The 25,258-nt window shown below is 49.1% G+C and overlaps 1 protein-coding gene and 1 long non-coding RNA gene across 2 annotated transcripts in view; one reads left to right on the top strand and one right to left on the bottom strand.

Annotated features, from left to right (window-relative positions):
* Positions 1 to 16,002, top strand: part of EPHX2 (epoxide hydrolase 2) — a 99,415-nt gene extending 83,413 nt beyond the window's left edge. Inside the window, exons 14-19 of the mRNA XM_083432658.1 lie at positions 932 to 980; positions 2,675 to 2,777; positions 4,854 to 4,923; positions 6,245 to 6,325; positions 8,706 to 8,764; positions 14,328 to 16,002. Coding sequence (XP_083288784.1) covers positions 932 to 980; positions 2,675 to 2,777; positions 4,854 to 4,923; positions 6,245 to 6,325; positions 8,706 to 8,764; positions 14,328 to 14,412 — 447 coding nt within the window. The 3' untranslated portion in view covers positions 14,413 to 16,002. The remainder of the gene's footprint in view (positions 1 to 931; positions 981 to 2,674; positions 2,778 to 4,853; positions 4,924 to 6,244; positions 6,326 to 8,705; positions 8,765 to 14,327) is intronic.
* The window catches only part of LOC310674006, a 190,579-nt gene that overhangs the window by 35,302 nt on the left and 130,019 nt on the right, over positions 1 to 25,258 (bottom strand). The gene's annotated exons all lie outside the window — the stretch shown is intronic.

Raw genomic sequence — 25,258 nt, forward strand, 5'->3', positions numbered from 1 at the left:
TTTTTATTTGGGCTGAAATTGTTGGGATACTGCCAGGGAGACAAAGTCCATCTTGACCTCCATATCGTCTCCGGACGTCCATTGATCTCCCGTAGACACGCAGTATCAGCAATTAGTGACACGAGCTCTAGAAATAGCTTCCCACATTCTAGAGCTCTTGTCGCTAATTGCTGATACTGCGTTTCTACGGGAGATCAATGGACGTCCGGAGACGATATGGAGGTCAAGATGGACTTTGTCTCCCTGGCAGTAGCCCAACAACAGGTTATGGGTCCAGCACGCTTCCACTGCGTCCCTCTGCTGACACTCTGCGTCCAACCTTCCGTGGCTTAAAAGCTGGGTTACGTTTTCTCAGATTCATTTATTTTTTGATTCTCTCTTGAGAATGCTGAGCTAAGTGGCCCATCAGTTCTGACTCTAGCACAGGGGTAGGCAACCTAAGGCCCGGGGGCTGGATGCGGCCCAACTGCCTTCTAAATCTGACCCACGGACAGTCCGGGAATCAGCGTGTTTTTACATGAGTAGAATGTGTCCTTTTATTTAAAATGCACTTCTGGGTTATTTGTGGGTCCTGCCTGGTGTTTTTACGTGGGTAGAATGTGTCCTTTTATTTAAAATGCATCTCTGGGTTATTTGTGGGGCCTGCCTGGTGTTTTTACATGAGTAGAATGTGTGCTTTTATTTAAAATGCATTTCTAGATTATTTGTGGAGCATAGGAATCCGTTCAATTTTTTTTCCAAAATAAAGTCCGGCCCCCCACAAGGTCGGAGGGACGGTGGACCAGCCCACAGCTGAAAAAGGTTGCTGACCCCTGTTCTAGCAGATCCCTTTCCCTCTCCCAGCTCCTCTCCACCTCACCTCTTTGCCTCCCCACCACCACCAGCCTACTGGCTTCCTTCTGATCATTCATTCAAAACGCTTTCCTTGCAGGACAAGATAAACGGCCCTTCGCTTGATGTCAGAAAATGCCGGGAGCGAGGTGAGAGAAGACAGCAGCCGGGCGGGCGCTACAGCAGTTCCCACGTGATATGGGCTGCATGCATTTGGGCATGGTGTGCAAAAGGGGAGAAGGAAAACCTTTTGCTCCCTCCCTCATCATGTGCTGGTCCCGTGGGTTAACCGTGAGGCGAGGTCCGAGTCCAGTCTGAGGTTGAGGGTGCAGTATGGAGGTTGTCCGGCAAAGCTGAAGCTGGGTCCAAGGCAGGGAGTCGGGTAGAAGAAGAAGAAGAAGAGTTTGGATTTGATATCCCGCTTTATCACTACCCAAAGGAGTCTCAATGCGGCTAACATTCTCCTTTCCCTTCCTCCCCCACAACAAACACTCTGTGAGGTGAGTGGGGCTGAGAGACTTCAGAGAAGTGTGACTAGCCCAAGGTCACCCAGCAGCTGCATGTGGAGGAGCGGAGACTCGAACCCGGTTCCCCAGATTACGAGACTACCGCTCTTAACCACTACACCACACTGGCTCTCTACACCACACTGGGTGAGGTCAGGGGCTCTGGCAGGGCAGGGTGCAGCCAGGAACTGGCTACCAACAATGTTGCCCCCGCAACTTGGGTCTGGGGCTGGCTGCCAGAGTTCCTGACCTCACCCGACTCCCTGCCTTGGACCCAGCTTCAGCTTTGACGGACAGCCTCCATACCGCACCCTCCACCTCGGATTGGACTCGGACCTCAGCGCACAGTTAACCCTCGGGACCAGCACAAGACGACAGAAGAGATTACTTCTTAATTTAATAATAATAATAACTTTTTTTCTCTTTTCAAAAAAAAAAAAAGTGCCCCCGGATTCTTTGAAAAAAATCTGGTAAACTTAACCTAATAAAAACCAAAACAACAACCCAACAGCCCAGCCCACCCCCACAAAAAACACATTTTAAAAGGGAACAGGCCAAGGCTGGGGAACATAGTTTATGAGATGAATTCATAGAGGAGAAGACCGTCAATGGCTGCCAGCCATGATGGCTATGCGGCACCTCCACAGTTGGAGGCAACAGTGCTTCCAAATACCAGTTGCCAGAAAGCACAGGAGGGGAGAGGGCTCTTGGGTTTGAATCCTGCTTGCTGGTTTCCCAGAAGAAGCATCTGGTTGGCCACGGTGAGAGCAGGATACTGGACGCTCTAGGCCATTGGCCTGCTCCAACAGGTTCCTCTTGTCGGACTTGCGTTCACTACGACCGAGCTATTCCTCCTCCGGTCGAGTCCTTCGGAATCGCCTCCAATGATAATTAACGACCTGAGCCTTTGATAAGCCTCCAGGCATGTTCAGCAGAGTTTCAAAGCAGCAGAAGTGACGAGATTTATGAGCTACATTGCAAAGACTTTTATTTCTCGCTATGCAGACAGGAAAGAAATAAACATGCTCTCTCTGTGAAAGCAGAGAGCAACTGAAAAACAAAGGAACAGCAGCCAGTAACATCACATCCGTCTCCTGTCTTCCATGAGACTTCCAACAGTCTGGAATCCCTGGAATGTAAACAGAGTCTTTTGACTCCAAGAGTACTGCACAGTGGCAGCACACAAAAACCAACACCTCTTACCCTCTTATAAATCCCACCCACAAAATAGCGACTGTCTGGAAATGCCATTTTTTTGCTCAGGCCCCGCCATTTGCAATGAATTATGGCCACGAAAGCATTACTTTCATTCCGATCTTCCTTCATTTGCACCGCAGGAGGACTGCTGAAAGGACTTTCCGAAGACCCACCCTCAAGTTCTCTCCTGCCAGAGCCTGTGCTGCAGTACTATCTCCAACAGTTTCGAAAATCTGGATTTAGGTGAGTGGCAGGGGAGGGGATGAAGCAGGAGTAACCGTGGCTTTCATTTGTGTAGGAATAGATTTAGACAGTAGGAGAGGATTTATTGTTTAGTTCTTATCCTTCCTTGTGAGATCGGCAGAGTACCATCCTTTGCATCTTGAGAGCTAAGACAAGGTTGACTTAACCATCTAGCAACAATAATCCAAGATGCTTTAAGACAGACTGCGTTTTCCTGGTATTACCTGTTACACCAGTGTGGTGTAGTGGTTAAGAGCGGTGGACTCCTAATCTAGGGAACTGGGTTCGCGTCCCCGCTCCTCCACATGCAGCTGCTGGGTGACCTTGGGCCAGTCACACTTCTCTGAAGTCTCTCAGCCCCACTCACCTCACAGAGTGTTTGTTGTGGGGGAGGAAGGGAAAGGAGAATGTGAGCCGCTTTGAGACTCCTTCGGGAAGTGATAAAGCGGGATATCAAATCCAAACTCTTCTTCTTCTTCTCTTCTCCCCCTTAAAAATAGCAATCACACTCCCATTGTTTTGTGAAGAAATAAAAGTAGTATTTACTTACATAATCCAGGTCTTGAATTAGTACAAAATATACAGTGGTACCTTGGTTGTCGAACGGCTTGGCTCCCGAACAAATCAGCTCCCAAACGCTGAAAACCCGGAAGTGAATGTTTCAGTTTGCAAACGTCTTTCGGAAGCCGAACATCCGATGTGCCTTCCGCAGCTTCCGATTGAGCTTCCGCAACTTCTAATTGCAGCCAATTGGAAGTTACCCCTTGGTTTTTGAACAGTTCTGGGAGTCGAACGGACTCGCGAAATGGATTAAGTTTGGTAACCAAGGTACCACTGTATGTTCAAAAATAGTGTCTGAGCTGCAGAGAGAGTTCTGTGAGCAGCAGAGCTCGGACATGCATGTGGGGCCAGCTCGGAAGCATGATGAAGAAAGAAGAGGCTGACCAGGCAGGAAGGAAGTAGGTAGTGTTACAGCTTCCTGCCAAAGCAGACAAAGGAAATGATGTCACAGAGTTCTCTCTAGCAAATTTAAAGGAAAGCTCTGTGACCCTCAGCCCTTTCATGTGCCTGTCTGGCACAATGTGAATTGTTGGTTTGACCAGGGCCATCTGACCCATAGGCACGAGGGGTGCGGGGCACCCGGGCGCCAGGTTCTCAGGGGGGCCAGACCGAGAGTCCGGGGCCCGAGAGTTGAGCCCACCCATTGGACGGAGCGTTGCGTTGGGCTCTTCTGCTGTGGGCAGCTCTGTGCCGCGAGTTCGGGGGCGACCGAGCCAGCGAGATGCTGAGGCTGCTGGCTGGCTCCGCCCTCCTGCACGCCTGGGACTGGGCAACTGGGGGGGGCGATGGGTGGATCTTTGCACCCCAGCGCCACATATGCTTAAGACAGCCCTGGGTTTGACGGCAATATCGTCCCACAATTAGGTCTGCAGGGCACTTTGCCTTGGCACAGCGTGCTCTCCCGTTCTTCTGCGCAAGGACTGCAATGCAGCTTGTAGTTGGGAGTGCAGGCATTGTTAGGATATAGTTCCGTTCCACCTTAAAAGGGTACAGGCATGACTGTTGTGTGCCACATGCCTGTTTACTTTCAGCACAGATCTGCTGGGAACTTCCGTTTGTATAGAACTTTTGCTTTTTGCTGTTTTGCTGGAGACGAAGGGAAGCAGATATGTTTTTTCCTTTGTTCCTGCTGCTGAATAAAAGCTGTAAATATGCTTACACATTTCTCTGTCCGCCTCTTCTGCTGTGAGAAGATTTATTCACTCTGCTGATGGAGCGTGCACGGGTCTCTAAACGTATCTGTGGCTCGTGTCGCTGACTGATGCTGTTCCAAGGGAGACCGGTGATTGTCCGGCTGCCGGCCGGTGGCTGGAGCCAGCTGGGGGCCTGCCTGATGCCCCCGTCTCCCCGGCAGTATCCCAACAGGCATTGCATGTGATGGGGCTCTGTGGGGCTCAAGGACCTCTGATTCTTTTGCGGTGGTTCACACACTGCAAGGGGTTGAACCGGATGGTCTACAATTCTGCGGCTGGCCTCTTACGATCCTCCTGCTCTTCTCCCCTTCACCTCTTTCAGAGGACCACTGAACTGGTACCGAAACATGCAGGCGAACGTGCGCTGGGGATCCCGTGCAAGGAGCTGGAAGGTAATGAAGCAACGAACGTAAGCTGGTACCCTCTTGGAGTAAATAAGGATCAGGCAGACTCAGCAAATGGAGAATTAGAAGGTGAAGTTTATTGCCAGGCAATAAGGACCCAGTTTGGAATCTCTTCCAAAAGGAACTGGGACCCCGATTGACAGAAATCCAGAGAACAGATCACAGCAAATCATAGATCATGAGACAACCATGAGGCAGTCACGATATCGCCAGCGAAATTAGCCAATTAACAAGCTCCTTGCCATGCTTCCAGCTCCTGGTCAAGCACAGAGTTCTAGTTCTGCTTTCCGTTGCTTGCAGTGACGCTCTGTCTAACCTCTCCCCTAGTTATGACAGGACAGGGAGTTTGGAGATTTTGTGGTTTTGCTCTTCCTGTTCTGTGGATTAATTTAGCCTGCATCTGAGGGGACTTTGTACCAGAATCTCTGATTCACGTCTCCCCCTTGTCCAGGGTACACGGATGTTTGTAGGGGAAAGGTCGGCTCCTAATTTTGCTGTTTCAAGCAGTATGCAGTTAGCTAAGGCACAGCTTCCCTTTGATTCAAAATGGATTATAAAATACCGTAAGCCCTGATTATGTGTGAGCATATATGAATATATTGATTACTGATAACTGATTATATGGATAGCATAGGGGTAGCCCTTCTTCCTTGCCTCAGTAAGGGATGGAGAAGTGACTCCCTTGATTTTTCCCACCCTCTTGCCCTGGAACAAAGCTCCAAAAGGTCACCATAAACCTCTAGCTGGCCAAATGCAGTAGATCTTCATCGAAAGGTTTATCTCCAGCACAGATTTTGCCAACCTGGCCCCCTTCCGCAGCTGGAGGGCGCCAGGTTGGCACAAGTCTTGGGCGAGCAGGTTGGCATGGGCAGCCTTCCATTCAGGAGAGGAAAACGCACCTGAAAAACAAGGAGAGAGTTGCTCTCCTAAGTAATTTTCACAGCTAAAATCTGTCTCTTAGATTTCTTGACCAAAATCCCTCTTGTGTGTTTACCATTTGAGGATAACACTTCATGCATCTGACAGAGCGGGCCGTTCCTGTCCACAAAAACTTATTCCCCCCCCCCCCAAACAACCTATTAGTCTTTTAAGGCACCACGTAACAAACCCAGAAAGCACAACCACTACTCTGGAATGTCCACCGTATAACCCAAAATATTGGGGTGGGGTGAGACTGCATCTCCCAAGGGATTTGGCAGCTGCACACAAGCCAACTGTCCCCTGCCCGTTTCTGCAACACGTAAAATCATGCCTGGCTAATCACTGCTGCAAACTGGCCTCCATTCCCTTTGCATCTTTGAATCTACAGATCAGAGTTCCTGCTTTGATGGTCACTGCTGGGGGGGACGTAGTCCTGCACCCGAAATTGAGCAAAGGCATGGAAGAATGGGTGAGTGACTAGTGCTGTCAACCTCTGCAACAGGTGGGTGATGTTTGCCTGCAGGTGCACAGAAGCTGCAGGTTGCTGGAGCCGAGCCGTCCTTCTCAAACATCCTTTCTGTGTTGTGGCCTCCCGGGTTGGATTGCTGTAGTGCTCTTTACGTGGGGCTGCCCACGAAAGACAAAAGTCAGCTGCCGATGTTGTTCGAAACGGAGCTCAAATGAAGTCAAAGGCATTGGACTACAGTGGTGCCTCGGAAGACGAAAAACTCGCAAGACGAAAGAGTTTTTCGTTTTCTGAGTTGCTTCGCAAGACGGATTTCCCTATGGGCTTGCTTCGCAAGATGAAACGTCTTGCGCCTTTTTTTTTTAAACCGCCAATGCATTCCTATGGGAAACCGTCAATACACATTGGTGCTTCGCAAGGCGAAAAAACGCGTAGAACGAAAAAACTCGCAGAACGAATTAGTTTCGTCTTGCGAGGCACTACTGTACACAATGCCCCTTCCTCTTGCCATCTGTAATGGCTTCCAGTTCGCTTGGTCTTCTGTAGCCCTAAAAGATCTCAACCAGGGTATCTCAGCAGCACTCTGCTCCCATAGGACTCCATAGGCTCACTTCCATGTCCGCCCGCTGATAGAGGCATTGGGGGAGGGGTGAGCCTTACACTTCTATTGGAGGAACTGGCACTGTGTAGAGGTGCCCCCATAATCCGAGTCCCCCATTTGTAAGAAATCAATCTTTCAGTATGGCGACTCCTGCACTTTGGATAGCAGGCCCTCACCTTCACTGTGCTCTTCAGCACCTACTAAAAGCATCAAAGAGAACAACAGATACCAGACTTTTAGAAGACTTCTGAAGGCAGCCCTGTTTAGGGAAGCTTTTAATATTTGATGCATTACTGTATTTTAGTATTTTGTTGGAAGCCGCCCAGAATGGCTGGGGAAGCCCAGCCAGATGGGCAGGGTATAAATAAATTATCATTATCACTATCATTGTCATTATCATTATTTGTTCAGACAAGCCTGTCCGGATGCTTAGAAAGTTGGTGTGAGTTTTAATCTGTTTTCAGTCCGTTGTTATTTTAGCTTTCTGAAAGTCCTAGATTGTTGTTCATTTCTCTTAGTGATAATTTTATTCCTTTATCTTTTCTCTTTTTTTGTAAACTGCTTTGAGGTTTTTGTTACAAACGAGCGGTGTATAAATTTTATGAAATTACGAAATGAGAAAGTAAGTTGCGGGGAGAGGTGCTATTTGACTGGCAAGCAAGCGATGAGGCAGCCTAATAGGGCCTGTCACTGCCCCCTTTCAGGGCAGCTGCACCAGAGTCAGAACCATGGCCCTTCTCCCTCGTTTCATCACCCTGTGCTGGCTTCCCTGGAGCCATTTCCATGTTCTTCCTCGGCTTCTTAACCAAGGAGCACTGCACTGCCCTCCCAGCTTCCAATTCCCGCTGTCGACCCCTCTCCGCTCGTGATCCCTCGCCACGGAGAAGCCATCCATGGGTGTAATCTTTGACACCTCCCTTTCCATGGAGGCGCAGGTTGTAGCTATAACAAAGGCGGCATTTTTTCATCTCCGCCAAGCTAAGCAGTTGGCTCCTTACCTCTCTCGCCCTGACCTAGCCACTGTGATCCAGGCGACGGTCACCTCCAGACTGGATTATTGTAACTCACTCTATGTGGGGCTGCCCTTGAGACTGATCCAGAAACTCCAGCGGGTGCAGAATGCTGCAGCGAGACTCCTTACGGGGTCTTCGCTGCGAGATCACATTCACCCGGTGCTATACCAGCTGCACTGGCTCCCGGTGCAGTACAGGATCAGGTTTAAGGTGCTGGTTTTAACCTTTAAAGCCCTATACGGCCTGGGACCCTCATACCTACAGGACCGCCTCTCCTGGTATGTCCCATGGAGGACCTTACAGTCTTCAAACAAAAGCATCTTGGAGGTCCTGGGCCACAGGGAGGTTAGGCTGGCCTCAACCAGAGCCAGGGCTTTTTCGGCTGTGGCCCCGATCTGGTGGAACGCTCTGTCCCAAGAGACCAGGGCCCTGCGGGACTTGACATCTTTCCTCAGGGCCTGCAAGACAGAGCTGTTCCACCAGGCCTTTGGCCAAGGCACAGGCTGAGCCCCTCCTTTAATCTTCACAGAACTCTAGCCCAGTGGTTGCCATTAATTTGATTTTGAACTGATTTTAGAATGAATTGGTTTTAGAATGCTGTGTCACTTTTATTGTTGTTAGCTGCTCTGAGCCCAGCTTTGGCTCAGGAGGGTGGGTGGGATATAAATAAATTATTATTATTATTATTATTATTATTATTATTATTATTATTATTATTATTATTATCCTACGGCTGGCCTGGGTCGTAACCCGAGTCTTGTCTTTCCAGATTCCACATCTGAGCCGTGGGCACATTGAAGAGTGCGGACACTTCACGCAGATGGAGAGGTAAACATGGAGCCCACTTCCCCTCCTGCGGTTCCCAGCAACTGCCATTCAGAAGCAATTCTGCCTCACAACTACGGAAGTGGAACGTAACCACTGTGTCTAACAACCATTGGTAGCCTTTCCTTCCTCTGTGAAGTTGCCCAGTCCTCTTGTAAAGCCCTCCAAGTTAGAGGCCCTCGCTGCCGCCGTTTGACTCTGCGCTGCGTGAAGAAGGACTTCGTTTTCTCAGTGCAAATCTCCCAACATTTAGCTTCGTTGGCTGCCCATGAGTTCTGGCGTTGGGAGGGAGGGGAGACAATCTTCTCCTCTACCCACTTTGTGTGGCGGAGTTATGGCGGTGCTCTGGCTCTCAGGTTCCGTTTGGCTCCTTCCCATCAGGGAGAAACCAAAATTGACAGCTGCACGTCCCTATTCATCCCATCACCTCCCATCACCTTGCCAACAAAGGTCTGTATAGTTAAAGCTATGGTTTTCCCAGTAGTGATGTGTGGAAGTGAGAGCTGGACCATAAAGAAGGCTGATCGCCAAAGAATGGATGCTTTTGAATTCTGGTGCTGGAGGAGACTCTTGAGAGTCCCATGGACTGCAAGAAGATCAGACCTATCCATTCTGAAGGAAATCAGCCCTGAGTGCTCACTGGAAGGACAGATCCTGAAGCTGAGGCTCCAATACTTTGGCCACCTCATGAGAAGAGAAGACTCCCTGGAAAAGACCCTGATGTTGGGAAAGATGGAGGGCACAAGGAGAAGGGGACGACAGAGGACGAGATGGTGGGACAGTGTTCTCGAAGCTACCAACATGAGCTTTACCAAACTGCGGGAGGCAGTGGAAAACAGGAGTGCCTGGCGTGCTCTGGTTCAGGGGATCACAAAGAGTCGGACACGACTAAACGACTAAACAACAAAAATTCTTCCCAGTAGAGTGACGTGTGCCTGCAGACCTCTAGGCCACTGGAGTGAAGGTGTACTCTAAACCAAGCGCCCCACCAGCTCCCCTCACCAAAGTTTCCTTTGCACCAAGTTCTTCCATGCCTCTGTGTGTGTTAATATGTGCAAAGAGGTGTTTTATTTCTTCCATGAACACCCACCCCACCTTACTCCCTTCCTGCCTCCATTGTTCATCCGCAACTTGTAAACCTCCATCTCATCCTAATGTCACGGTAGCTGTAAAAAAAATAACCCAACTCCCAGCAACGCTCTCTAGAAGACCGTTAAATGAGCCGCTGGGTAGAATTGCCTTTCGGCAGAGACATCCCCCCGCTGACGAGACAATAAATTCCGGCGCAGGATGAATAAATCGGGGCGGGAAGCGGGGACAGCTCAGCTCTGAGTAAGGGTCAGAGTCGTCTTTCTTTCTTGCCCGCTCCCAACCCCCACATCAAACTTTACAAGGAGGTATAACATCTTGCCAATTTAAATGACATGGTGGAATATTCTCCTGGATTTATGGGGTGGGAATTAGAGTGATGGGGGGGTGAACACAGTGGTAAAGGGCACATGCTGTCTAATCTGCAATCTGCAGGCGGATGCAGCACCTGGGCAGAAAGACCGCTGTGTGCATGCGCAGAGAAGAGAGTATTTCTTCTTGCAGCACACGGTTAAACTGTGGAACTCCCTGCCACAGGAAGCAACCTGTTGTTGTTTAGTCGTTGAGTCGTGTCCGACTCTGCATGACCCCATGGACCAGGCATTCCGGTCTTCCACTGCCTCCCGCAGTCTGGTCAAACTCATGCTGGTAGCTTCGAGAACACTGTCCAACCATCTCATCCTCTGTTGTCCCCTTTTCCTTGTGCCCTCCATCTTTCCCAACATCAGGGTCTTTTCCAGGGAGTCTTCTCTTCTCATGAGGTGGCCAAAGTCTTGGAGCCTCAGCTTCAGGATCTGTCCTTCCAGTGAGCACTCAGGGCTGATTTCCTTAAGGATGGAGAGGTTGGATCTTCTTGCAGTCCATGGGACTCTCAAGAGTCTCCTCCAGCACCAGAATTCAAAAGCATCCATTCTTCGGCTATCAGTCTTCTTTATGGTCCAGCTCTCACTTCCATACATCACTGGGAAACAACCTAGATGGCTTTAAAAGAGGACTGTGCAAAGAGGAGGAGAGGGCTGTCGATGGCTCCTCGCTACAATGGCTGCGCTCTTCCTCCACCACTGAGGCAGTGACACTTCTTAGTACCAGTTGCTGGATACCGGAGAAGCAGAGACTTCTCTTGTGCTCAGATACTGCTTGCGAGTTTCCCAGGGGAGGCATCTGGGGCGGCCACTGTGAGAACAGGAGGCTGGGTTAGGTGGAGCCCTCAGTTGCCCTTCTCTGCAGCCTCCTGCGTATGCCAAGCCAGGATGTGTGCCGGAAGTGTGACAATGCCCCTTTCTTGTCTGGGTTGAAGATGGCAAAATGTGCGTACAGTCGTACCTTGGTTCTCAAACACCTTGTGACTCGAACATTTTGGCTCCCAAATGCCGCAAGCCCACAAGTGTTCCGGTTTGTGAACTTTTTTCAGAAGCCGAACGGACTTACAGTACGGACTTTGAGAACCAAGGTACGGCTGTATAAACCTCTGGAATGTACCCTGCTATTCATATACATGAATCGCATCCATTGCTCCTCTTACTTTCCCCCTGGCCACACCCACCACTGGCAAGGGACTCACAAAAGGGTTGCCCACAGTGGCGTAGCGTGGGTTATCAGCACCCGGGGCAAGGCAAGTAATTTGCGCCCCCCCCCCCGCTGCACTGTCCCTCCCCCAGATAGTCCCTCGCTCTCTCTCCGCACCGCACCGCACGCCTGGCACCCTCCCCTCCACAGTGGGCGGCGACCCAGCGGCTCGGATCGGATTCGCACAGCCAGCACTGCAGTGAGAGAGAGTGAGTGAGCCAGGTAGGGGCAGAGAGTTGCACCCGGTGCGGCCGGGCCCCCCTGCACCCCCCACGCTACGCCACTGGTTGCCCATGAAGGCAGGCAGCCCTCCGTCAGAAAAGGTTTCCCAACCCTGGTGTGAAGAGTGAGCCTTGCTGGCTAGTCTTAGCCATTCCCTCAATTGCCCAGAGCTGGATTGTGGTGCAAGGCTTTTATCCCTGCCTAATGCCTAAGGGACGCGGGTGGCGCTCTGGGTTAAACCACAGACCCTAGGGCTTGCCGATCGGAAGGTTGGCGGTTCGAATCCCCGCAACGGGGTGAGCTCCCGTTGCTCAGTCCCTGCTCCTGACAACCTAGCAGTTCGAAAGCACGTCAAAGTGCAAGTAGATAAATAGGCAACACTCCGGCGGGAAGACAAACGGGGTTTCCGTGCGCTGTTCTGGTTCACCAGAAGCGGCGTAGTCATGCCGGCCACATGACCCAGAAGCTGTACGCCGGCTCCCTCAGCGAATAAAGCGAGATGAGCGCCGCAACCCCAGAGTCGGCCACGACTGGACCTAATGGTCAGGGGTCCCTTTACCTTTAATGCTTTTCCCAGCTCACCAGTGCAGGACCTGGAGGGATGCAAAGGGATGAAGCCGCTCTTAAGAGTTGAAGGCTGGACGTTCAGAAAGGCTGGAGCCATTTGCAGGCACCTGCTTGAAACATTCCCTACAAAACTTCGAATCTACCCACGAAGTACCTGCTGCCCCGGAACCAAGGGCCCAGTAACTTACCTTAAGATAGAGCAGGGGAATATACAGAGGCAGAGTCTCCGAGCCCCACAGGCTCATCTGCGCCCCCATCCCTGCTGGAGAAGGGACTGGAACTTCCAGGATCTCTGGCAGGCAACCAGAGAGGATGCAGAATTGGCCCTTTTTGCTCCTGTTGCACAGTGAGCTAAGCCAGTGACTTGGTGTGTCATTCAGACTGGAGCTCATATTTAAGCTTCCACACCAACAGCGAGATACAGCTCATAAGGAGAGAGGCTTGTCAGGTGGTCCTACACACGAGTAGGAGTCCGGCAAAGACACATGCCCGACTGGCATGTTCTCCCCCTCCTGATTGGACATTCGGGAGATTCAAAAACTTTTTCCAGTCCGAACATCACACCCACTGATACCTCAAAGGCACTTCAGGATTGGCAGAGTATAGGCAGTCAGCGTTCAGACTCAGTAGCGCGGCATTTTGGCTAAACTAGGTTTATTTACATATATATACTTGGAGCATCGTAACTCAGCTACTCCGAATCAGAGAGCAAAGAGAAAGAACAAAGGACAAAAGTCCTACATCACGGAAACAGTAATATAAACATCCTGTCTCCGTCACTTCCCACAATGTGGAATGAAAACATACACCGTCATGTGATAAAAACAATCCCATGACTGCAACACGGGAAATGAATCCTAACGAGGCTAACCAAAAATTCTGCTTCCTGTGGCGTGGTAAACCACACGTTGACTTAGCTATGTAAGGCACAAGGCTAAGGAAGGTGGAAGAGCAAAGCAGCTTCTGGGTCCTCTGCAGGATAGGATATGATAGGATAGGACAGGACAGGACAGGACAGGACAGAACAGAACAGAACAGAACAGAATAGAATAGAATAGAATAGAATAGAATAGAATAGAATAGAATAGAAGAATTAGCAGGGGCAATCTAGCTCAACCCCCAGGCATGTTTATCCTGGAGAAGAGGAGGTTAAGAGGTGATATGATAGCCATGTTCAAATATATAAAAGGATGTCACATAGAGGAGGGAGAAAGGTTGTTTTCTGCTGCTCCAGAGAAGCGGACACGGAGCAATGGATGCAAACTACAAGAAAGAAGATTCCACCTAAACATTAGGAAGAACTTCCTGACAGTAAGAGCTGTTGGACAGTGGAATTTGCTGCCAAGGAGTGTGGTGGAGTCTCCTTCTTTGGAGGTCTTTAAGCAGAGGCTTGACAACCATATGTCAGGAGTGCTCTGATGGTGTTTCCTGCTTGGCAGGGGGTTGGACTCGATGGCCCTTGTGGTCTCTTCCAACTCTATGATTCTATGAATACACGAATCACAGCAAAAGAATCCCTGACAGATGGACATCCAACTGCTCTGTAAAAACTTCCAGTTGAAGGATTCCACCACCATCCGAGGGAGTCCCTTTCACCGTCAAACAGCTCTTGCCACCAGAAAGTTCTTCCTAAGGTTTAGCAGGAATCTCCTTGTCACTTGAACCCGTTGGTTTGGGTCCTACACTCCAGGTCAGGAGAAAGCAAGCTTGCTCCATCTCCCAGTTGACGGCCCTTCAGATATTTGAAGACGGCTCTCACGTCTCCTGTCTCCGTCTTCCCTTCTCCATGTTTGTGCGATCCCTGTAAAGCCACAGTTTACTGTGTCGTGCAAACTCAGCCATTGTCACTGTGGTTTGCAAAAGGGCAGCTCTAGTGTGCTCGTGGCGAAAGTGAGATGCAGTCCAGCTCCGTTGCAGCTCCTGTTCCCAGGGAGCGTGCCAGAACAGCTCCCTTCCACCCTGTGCATTGTCTGCATGTTCTTTCCCCAGTCACAGTCCTCCACACATGAAAAGGAGCATGGAAAAGCTATGCCGCGTGGAAAAAAAATTGCAGAATGTGGCTTGGCAGCAGTTTAGTTCCTGTGGGTTGAGGTCTTTGTTTTTCGTACCTGTTTCCTCTCAGGCCTGCGGCTTTGAACAAGATCCTCATTGAGTGGTTGCAGGGCGTTCACAAGGATGTGCCACTGCAGTCGATGGCCAAGCTCTAAGCAGGACCCGGGCAACAAACCTGGCTCAAGCACTGGCGGTTGGCTTTGGGAAGAAGCCATTGCGGATTTGCTCTGAACGGCTGTGGGTGCTTTCGGAAACAAAATGGATTTTCATGGTGGTGTGGGGAAAAATGTGTTACAGTGGTACCTTGGTTTTCAAACGTCTCCATTGCCAAACGTTTCGGTTTTCAAATGCCATAAACCCAGAAGTAAATGCTTTGGTTTTCAAACACTTTTCTGAAGTCAAGCATGCCACCTGGCTTCCATATTGAGTTTTCTGTATTGAGTTTTCTGTTCTGAGGCTTCCGTATTGAGATTTCCGTTTTCGAATGTTTCGGAACTCGAACGGTCTTCTGGAACGGATTACGTTCAAAAACCGAGGTACCACTATATAATGTAATTCATTCTTAACAACAGAAAATGGACTAACAATCATGTTTTAATAGCACAAAGCCCAAAACACCAGAAATAGCCCCTTCCCCACAAGTTTTCAGCTCATATCGATTCTGCTGAAAGTTCGTAAGTGAAAGAATGGTTATGTTTTTAAGAAAACTGTCCAAGATAATTGACCTGGCTTAAGAGTTTCGGGTCCAACACACCATGGTTTATTGGACTGAGAATAAGCACTTCCTCCTTCTCCCCCTTGAATCAAAGAATTGTAGAGTTGGAAGAGACCCAAAGAACTATCTAGTCCAATCCAGGCACCTACCTGAAGAGGAGGCCTGCTAGTTTGCTGAACTACAGTTTCCCAAGGACATGCAAGTCAGGATCTTGTGGTTCTTTTTTGTCCTACAAAAAAGGGGGGAGGGGGTCAAACCACAATCAAACCATGGCTTGCAATCTGGGTCAGTTGGCAGCACTTAAACCACTGTTTACAGTTTTTAGCATCAGAGGGAAACTGGCTTAAGAAACCCAGGATGGTGATTGTTGTAGTGCAAGGTCACAGGTTCTCCACCCCTCCTGTAAGATTTTGAAGATTTGGTTGCAATTGTGTAAGCCCAGAATAATAATAATAATAATAATAATAATAATAATAATAATAATAATAATAATAGTTTATTATTTGTACCCCGCCCATCTGGCTGGGTTTCCCCAGCCACGCTGGGCGGCTTCCACAAAGACCAAAAATACACTAATATGTCATACATTAAAAACTTCCCTGAAACCCCCAAAGCCGGAGAATCTGTTCACGAAGATTTCCACCAAGCGACGGTGAGGTTTCTGTGCCCCTTGGCCTTAACTAGGAAAATCAGGACAAATCGTGGAGACTAGGGGAGAGTATTATGCAAATTCTGTGCTCAGAAGTTGGCGTCAGGATTCTAACACAGAGCTGTGCCTAACCGGAGGTCCCAGGAACTGAGTCTTGGGCCTTCCATGTTCCATGAAAAACGTGTGCCTTATTGCTGAACAAAAAACCCAGCCCTGCCTTATGCTTCTGCTGCTTCAGAGTGCCTTAGGAATCTCTTTACAGGGATAGTGAATTATTGGCTTACGTTGATTAGAGGAAAGGTCTTACTCTCTGCTGCTTTTATTGCTGCAACAATTACCTGTAGAAAATCAGTAACTGGAATAAAAAAAGAAGTTTACAAACTCTGTTTCCTCTTCCTAATTTATTTTAATACAATTTTAATTATTGCCCTTTCCAAAAATCACATTCACGTTCAAATGTACATTTCCACCATTAATATCTTTCTTTTAATAAAAACATTCAGCAACTTCCCTTCTTCCTTTAATTTCCCCACCATCCCTGCATATTTATACATATCCATTTAAATAACTTTCTCGCCTTCTTCTCGCCTTTATTATATATTATACTGTTGAATTTACCTAAATGCTGCTAGCGTTTTCACTTGTTTGCGGTTACTTTCCAAATACTCCCGCAAAGTTTTTCCACTCCTCTTTACATACTTGGTCAAACTGTGTTCCCGTGATGTTGGAGAATAAGCTTCTCCTATAGAAGAGAATGGCGCTGTGGTTTAAAGCCTCAGCGCCTAGGGCTTGCCGATCGAAAGGTTGGCGGTTCAAATCCCCGCGGCGGGGTGCGCTCCTGCTGTTCGGTCCCAGCGCCTGCCAACCTAGCAGTTCGAAAGCACCCCTGGGTGCAAGTAGATAAATAGGGACCGCTTACTAGCGGGAAGGTAAACGGCGTTTCCGTGTGCGGCTCTGGCTCGCCAGAGCAGCGATGTCACGCTGGCCACGTGACCCGGAAAGTGTCTTCGGACAGCGCTGGCCCTTGGCCTCTTTGAGTGAGATGGGCGCACAACTCTAGAGTCTGTCAAGACTGGCCCGTACGGGCAGGGGTACCTTTACCTTTATAGAAGAGAATCAATATATGTGCCTCTCCTAATTTAATACCTCCAGTCGTTTGCGGCTGCAGTTCCCATCAGCCCTAGCCAGTGGTTTACCTTTATTTTAAAAAGCACCTCCTAGGTGTTTGTGGGGACTTTATACCTCCAATGCCCTCCTACCACCCACTAGCATTTTAGCGGTGTTTGCAGCACTGAAGTGCCCTCCGCTGGTTGCAAGCCAGAGCTGCATGTCTGGAGGTCCTGGGCTGCCCAGCTGACAAGAACTCCATCTCAGCCTTGCCGATGAGATTCAAAGCAAAGCAGAGCCATACGTTTGGCACCAACTTGGCTTCAGGAGTTGCTGTAAGGAGGGTGTTATAAGAATTTAAGGTCTCAAAATTATAAATTAAATTCATAAACTTACAAGGCAAACACATAAGTATGTAAACCACATGTCTAGAATAGTAAAGGGACCTCTGACCATCACGTTACTGGCCAAGGGAGCCGGCATACAGCTTCCGGGTCATGTGGCCAGCAGGACTGAGCCGCTTCTGGCAAACCAGAGCAGCGCACGGAAACGCTGTTTACCTTCCCACCAGAGTGGTACCTATTTATCTACTTGCACGTTGATGTGCTTTCGAACTGCTGGGTTGGCAGGAGCAGGGACCGAGCAACGGGAGCTCATCCCGTTGCAGGGATTCAAACTGCCGACCTTCTGATTGGAAAGCTCTAGGCTCTGAAATAGTACAGGAGAACAATCTTGAAACCATTTTGACTCTCCCAAATTGACCTCAAATGTTTCTCTGCAAGGAGGAGGGAAATGGGAAAAGCCTCTCCATTGTCTTTTGCTTACCTGTCATTAGGGCGTATTTGTGAATGAATAGGGTGAGCCTGTGACCTGGACTCAGGAACTAAAGTATTTACCATCAAAAAAGAATGCCCAGGTGATGCAATCAGTGACCACTATCAGGTATCCTGGCAGGCAGGATTTCTGCTGTAGATTACTGCCTCCTGTGTTGTAAGTATGATGTTTTGGGGGGGTGGTCTTGGGCTACAGGGTGGGCAGTTTCAAAAATCTATATAAGGGCTTGCACACCATTGTTCTGGGTTCCTCCTCCCTCCTGCATGTGGTGATTGAGGACCCTGTTGCAACAGTTTTAATAAAGACCAGGCGTACTTTGCTGCTTTGCAAGAGGCCCCATTAAAGTGGTGCTTCAGGTTAAGAACAGACCACTGGAACGAATTAAGTCCTTAACCCGAGGTACCACTGTAGAAACCAAAGAAGAAACTGAGCCAGAATCGACACACTCCTGAGCCTTCCGAGTTGGCGATTCCGGCCCTGGTTTTGCATTTTGCAAGCCAGCCTCCTGCCTGGGGCAGATGGGGACAGGCAGGGCATGAGGCCTGCCCCACAATTTCACACAGCAATTGAAAGGGACAGTCCGGGTGGCAGCCGGCAGCCTTCCCCATCCCTGAGTTTTCGGTTTAGAGAGGTGCTGCCTCGTCCTGCAGCCGGCCGAGGTGTTGGCAACCACTGAGCAGGGCAGAGGCGATGCTGATGGAACCCAAATCATCAGTGGCATTGCAAAATGCGGCGTGAGGCTGGCAGCTTCACCCCTTCTGACTCCAGAGCGCCCTGTTCACACATACGTGCTCGATTGGTTTTCGGTGCAAAGCAAGGAGCTGCCTCCAGGGCCTTCGCACTTTCAGAGCACTAAAGGCCGAAGTTTGCTAGTGCCGGACGTCACATTGAACACAATGCTTTTTCAGGGAGCGGCGAGCGAAGATTCATCAAAGGAGGCGCATGTGCCAGTCAACCTCGCTCTTTATAGACAAAGCACCAGGCTTTGTTGCAAGTTTAAAGTCCTGTATGACCCCCCTGTTCAAAGCATTGACAGCCTTTTCTGCGAGTCTTCTCAATTTCCTTCCCTAAATGCCCTACTCCAAAGGAGAAGAGTAAAGATAAGCTACTCTGCATTAGACTGCAGGCAGGCAGAGAGTTTTTAAAAGCCCTCTCCTTTTAAATCACAGTTCTGTTTCTCATGAAAAAGGAATTGTATTAATACTGAGAGGGAAACTGCTCAGGAGCTAATTCTCCCCACCGCTGCTGCAACTCCACACCTCCCAGCCCAGCTGCCAAAGCTATAAAGCGGTTGGTGGCAGGTTTATGCAGACTAAATCACGGTTGACAGAGCTGGTGGCCTTTTCTTTTTATAGGATTACACACAAAACGGGGCGCCGTAAGGTGGGATTTATTTGGGAGGGTGTGAACGAAAGCGTTTGATACAGCAGTTAGCGGGATCCGTCTTGGGGAATGAATTCAGATTGACTTAGACTGAAGCACACAACCTCCGAGGGGTGGGAAAGAAGCAGGAGACTTGGGCATTGGGTTAGTGGGTCTGCTCCATAGACAAAGCAGGTTGGGGCGAGAGTGTCACAAGAGTGCTCTGTCCACTTTCTACATGCTGTGCGTCATTTTTGAACCTTCCTACCACGTCACGAGATGCGGGTGGCGCCGTGGGTTAAACCACAGAGCCTAGGACTTGCCGATCGGAAGGTTGGCGGTTCGAAGCAGTACATGTGAAAAGGATCTAGGAGTCTTGGTTGACCTTGGTTCGAATCTCCGCGACGGGGTGAGCTCCCGTTGCTCAGTCCATGCTCCTGCCCACCTAGCAGTTCAAAAGCACGTCAAAGTGCAAGTAGATAAATAGGTACCACTCTGGTGGGAAGGTAAACGGCGTTTCCGTGCGCTGCTCTGGTTTGCCAGAAGCGGCTTAGTCATGCTGGCCACATGACCCGGAAGCTGTACGCCGGCTCCCTCGGCCAATAAAGCGAGATGAGCGCCGCAACCCCAGAGTCGGCCACGACTGGACCTAATGGTCAGGGGTCCCTTTACCTTTACCACGTCACCCTCTCGCATGCCTTTTCTCTGAACTTCCAGGGGCAAGAAGGAACGGCCGCTTCATTGGGATGGGGTTGGATTTCCTAGCAAGATGGTGAGGCTGTAAAGGGGAGGTGAAACTGAAGCAGAGAGTCCATTTGAGGCCAATAAGAGAGGCGCACGTCCGTTTTTATGCTCGTGAAAACTTAGCAGTGAGAGAGAGCCAGTGTGGTGTAGTGGTTAAGAGCAATAGACTCGCAATCTGGGGAACCGGGTTCACGTCTCCGCTCCTCCACCTGCAGCTGCTGGGTGACCCTTGGCTAGACACACTTCTCTGAAGTCTCTCAGCCCCACTCACCTCACAGAGTGTTTGTTGTGGGGGAGGAAGAGAAAGGAGAATGCTAGCCGCTTTGAGACTCCTTAAAAGGAGTGAAAGGCGGGATATCAAATCCAAACTCTTCTTCTTCTAGCAAGAAGCCCCTAAGTACATAAGAATGGCCTGCTGGGTCAGGCCAATGGCCCGTCTCGTCCAGCATCCTTTTCTCCCAGGGGAATCCCAGAAGCAGGATTCGAGCTCAAAAGCCCTTTGCCCTCCTGTGGCTTCCAGCAACTGGTATTGAGAAGCTTCTCTGCCTCCGACTGTGGAGACAGAGCCTAGCCATCAAGGCTAGTAGCCAGCGATAGCACTCTTGTCCAGGAATTTCTCTGATCCTCTTTTAACGCCATCCAAGTCATTGCCTGTTGCTGCCTCCTGTGGGAGGGAGTTCCATAATAATAATAATAATAATAATAATAATAATAATAATAATAATAATATAAAAAAAAAAATTATTTATTTCCCCAGCCAGAGCCGGGCTCAGGGCAGCTAACAACAGTAAAATTACAGTAAAAACATAATGGGGGGAATTAAAATACAGGTTAAAATGCAATTTAAAATGCAGCCTCATTTTAAAAGTAGCCCATAAATTAAAACCATAAGGGGAGGGAAGACATAAGGGTCAGACTGGAACAGGCCAGGCAGAACAGCTCTGTCTTGCTGGTCTCTTGTGACAGAGCGTTCCACCAAGTCGGGGCCAGTACTGAAAAGGCCCTTGTTGAGACCAATCTAACCACCTTGCAACCTGGGACTCCCAAAATGTTGTCATTTGTGGACCTTAAGGTAGTTTCATGTGCTGCCTGAAGAAGGGCTTCCTTTTACCTGCCCAACCATTTTGTGGGTGGATGTTCTGTGTGTATATATTTACAGGGGTTACGGAAGTGTGGAATCACAGAATTGTAGCGCTGGAAGGAACCCCCAAGGTTCATCTAGTCTGACCCTCTGCTGTGCAGGAATCACAGCTATCCTGCACTTGGCCTTCTTGCCCACTTTCACTGTCCTTCAGTCCACCCCCTTCCCAACCTCAGCAGTCTCCACCCCCCACTTCTCTAGGTCACATTCCCTCCCATCTCATGCTAGGCCTTGACAGAGAAGATAATTTGAGCTCATTTCCCTTTGTAAATCTGACGTACAGCCATCGACTTCACTGAGGCTGTGGTTTTCAAATTTTATATCTGTGGGGATGTGATTGAAACAGATGACAGCCCTTCGCCATAAAATTTGCCTTTTGCGCACTGGCCTGGGATAGCCATAAAAGAAAAAGGAAAAAAAAAACCCCGGCTCTTTCATCTGATATATCTCAAAAGGCCTCGTCTCCAACAGTTCTCTCCTCTATTTTTGTAGAGTTTAAATAAGATGGAGGGTAATAAATCTGAACTCAGTTCCTGGAAAAATGGAGCAGTTTAATGAGCCCTGGAAGCTGCTGTAATGTCATGCTGTAGCATTGATTCAGCCCGGGCTTTTCATGGAGGATAAGTCTGTCAATGGCTATTGGCCACAATTCCTGTGTCCAGTGAGCCTCTGTATACCAGGTGCTGGGAATCTCAAGTGCAGAAAGTTGCAGTTGACCTCAGGTGTGGCCAGTCTGAAAACAAGTGTGAGGTTCTGCACTTAAGCAGGAATAAACAGGTGAACAAATATAATATGGGGGATACCTGGCTTACTAGCAGTACATGTGAAAAGGACCTAGGGGTCTTGGTGGACCACAAGCTGAACATGAGTCAACAGTGTGATGCAGCAGCAAAAAAGGCTAATGCTATTCTGGGCTGCATCAACAGAAGAATTTTAACAGGGAGAAAAGTATTGCACTTGGGCAAAAAAAATGAGAGGCACAAATACAAGATGGGTGACACCTGGCTTGAGAGCAGTACATGTGAAAAGGATCTAGGAGTCTTGGTTGACCACAAACTTGACATGAGCCAACAGTGTGACGCGGCAGCTAAAAAAGCCAATGCAATTCGGGGCTTCATCAATAGGAGTATAGCATCTAGATCAAGGGAAGTAATAGTGCCACTGTATTCTGCTCTGGTCAGACCTCACCTGGAGTACTGTGTCCAGTTCTGGGCACCACAGCTCAAGAAGGACACTGACAAACTGGAACGTGTCCAGAGGAGGGCAACCAAAATGGTCAAAGGCCTGGAAACGATGCCTTATGAGGAACGGCTAAGGGAGCTGGGCATGTTTAGCCTGGAGAAGAGGAGGTTAAGGGGGGATATGATAGCCATGTTCAAATATATAAAAGGATGTCACATAGAGGAGGGAGAAAGGTTGTTTTCTGCTGCTCCAGAGAAGCGGACAAGGAGCAATGGATCCAAATGACAAGAAAGAAGATTCCACCTAAACATTAGGAAGAACTTCCTGACAGTAAGAGCTGTTTGACAGTGGAATTTGCTGCCAAGGAGTGTGGTGGAGTCTCCTTCTTTGGAGGTCTTTAAGCAGAGGCTTGACAACCATATGTCAGGAGTGCTCTGATGGTGTTTCCTGCTTGGCAGGGGGTTGGACTCGATGGCCCTTGTGGTCTCTTCCAACTCTATGATTCTATGATTCTAAGTAGAGTCAAGAACAGGCTGAATGTGTCCTTCGGCTCTGATCTCCCTCTTGTTAGGTTTTTGACAAGGTAAATTCATCCGAACACAGACCCTTCCTCCTCTGTTGCTAGGGATATCTTTGAGCCACTTTCCTTCCTGCCCTCATTACATTCCCGTTCGCTGTGGATATCCTCCGCCGGCCAACTGGGGCTCCAGGTTTAACATAATTATTTTTCACTGATGGGTGGGCAAGGAACAAAAGACTCTGATTAAATCTGTCCGGTGAGAATGCAGAAGAGTCCATTAGACACCTGTTTGACTGGCTGCCAGCCAGAGCCTCCTCGGAGCTAACCTGGATGATGGAAGCAGCCTGTGGGAAGCCGGAAGATAACCTTGCTTTTGGCTTTTAATCACATTAGAAGCTAGTGCCCTGGCCCTGCATGCTTTCCATCTGTTTTACAAGGAGAGAAAATTAAGCAAACATGATGGCGAGGAAAGGATTGTCTGCCCTCCGGTCTGACACAGCAAGGTGTGAAGGAGGGGAGTGGGGGAAGCAGGGTGAATTCTCTGCTCTGTGGAAGAGAAGGACTGACTGCAATGCTGACTCCGCTTACCTGGGTGTTTTCTGCAGTCATTAATCCAGGACAATTACTGCACCCCCCTGATTCTGCACTCGGGGTCACAAGCGTTCGCAGAAGTTTGTGCTGCATGGAAAGGACAGCAGCGGTTGACATCTGTGCCATCCCGATACAGGAGGGAGGTTAATCGGAATCTATGTTGGAAGTTTTGGGACAGAGAAACGAAAGGGCGCTTTCGCGCAGTGAAGTGTTAATCTGTGGAACTCACCGCCGCAGGAAGCAGGGATGGCCACCAGCCTGGATGGCTTTGAAAGAGGCATCTAGATCAAGGGAAGTAATAGTGCCACTGTATTCTGCTCTGGTCAGACCTCACCTGGAGTACTGTGTCCAGTTCTGGGCACCACAGTTCAAGAAGGACACTGACAAACTGGAATGTGTCCAGAGGAGGGCAACCCAAATGGTCAAAGGCCTGGAAACGATGCCTTATGAGGAACGGCTAAGGGAGCTGGGCATGTTTAGCCTGGAGAAGAGGAGGTTGAGGGGTGATATGATAGCCATGTTCAAATATATAAAAGGATGTCACATAGAGGAGGGAGAAAGGTTGTTTTCTGCTGCTCCAGAGAAGCGGACACGGAGCAATGGATCCAAACTACAAGAAAGAAGATTCCACCTAAACATTAGGAAGAACTTCCTGACAGTAAGAGCTGTTGGACAGTGGAATTTGCTGCCAAGGAGTGTGGTGGAGTCTCCTTCTTTGGAGGTCTTTAAGCAGAGGCTTGACAACCATATGTCAGGAGTGCTCTGGTGGTGTTTCCTACTTGGCAGGGGGTTGGACTCGATGGCCCTTGTGGTCTCTTCCAACTCTATGATTCTATGAGGGTTAGACAGAGTCATGGAGGAGGAGAGGGCAATCGGTGGTGTGATAGGAATCTTAAATATATGTTCATAAGTGTACCAACCAAGCACGTACATAGATCAGCGCAGGAAGACCGACCTGAAAACCATTTTGATTCCCAAACTGACCAAATGTTTTCTCTGCAAGGTCAAAGGAAAATGGAAAAGCCTCCCCATCGTCTTTTTCTTCACAAATCCTGTCTTAAGTGCACATTTAAGATATGAATAGGGTGTGAGGCTGTGACCTGGCTCAGGAACTAAGTATTTATCATTACAAAAGACTGGCAAGGCTCCCCAGGCAATCCAATCAAGTGACCATTAAACAGGTAACCTGGCAGACAGGAGGTAAACAAAGCACTCAGATTTCTGCTGTAGACCGCCTTTTCTGCTGTAGGTATGATGTATCTGGGGGGTGGTCTTAGGTTACACCCCTTCTGTGATGTATGGAGGGGTGGTCTGGAGCTCCAGGGCAGAGAATTTAAAATGTCTATATAAGGCCTTGCACGCCATTGTTATGGGTTCCTCCTCCTTTCCTGTGTGTGAGGGGAGCACCCTGTTGCAACAGATCAATAAGGATCAAGCTTAATAATAATAATAATAATAATAATAATATTTAAATCCCGCCCTCCCTAGCTGAAGCCGGGCTCAGGGCAGCTAACAACAATCAAATAATGCAACATTCTAAAAACATTTCATTATATAAATTAATTAAAATCAAATTGATGGCAACCATTAAGCAAAAATTCTGTGCAGATTGCCAAAGGAGGGAGTCAGGCTGCGCCTTGACCAAAGGCCTGGTGGAACAGCTCTGTCTTGCAGGCCCTGCGGAAAGATGTCAAGTCCCACAAGGCCCTAGTCTCTTGTGGCAGAGCGTTCCACCAGATCGGGGCCACAGCCGAAAAAGCCCTGGCTCTGGTTGAGGCCAGCCTAACCTCCCTGTGGCCTGGGATCTTCAGGATGTTTTTATTTGAAGACCGTATGTTCCTCTGTGGGACATACCAGGAGAGGCGGTCCCGTAGGTACGAGGGTCCTAAGTCGTATAGGGCTTTAAAGGTTAAAACCAGCACCTTAAACCTGATCCTGTACTCCACCGGGAGCCAGTGCAGCTGGTATAGTACCGGGTGAATGTGATCTCGCAGCAAAGACCCTGTAAGGAGTCTCGCCGCGGCATTCTGCACCCGCTGGAGTTTCTGGGTCAGTCTCAAGGGCAGCCCCACATAGAGCGAGTTACAATAATCCAGTCTGGAGGTGACCGTCGTGTGGATCAAAGTGGCTAGGTCAGGGCGAGAGTGATAAGGAGC

This window comes from Podarcis tiliguerta, assembly GCF_965153285.1.
Source record: "Podarcis tiliguerta genome assembly, chromosome: 3".
NCBI classification, from domain to species: Eukaryota; Metazoa; Chordata; class Lepidosauria; order Squamata; family Lacertidae; genus Podarcis; species Podarcis tiliguerta.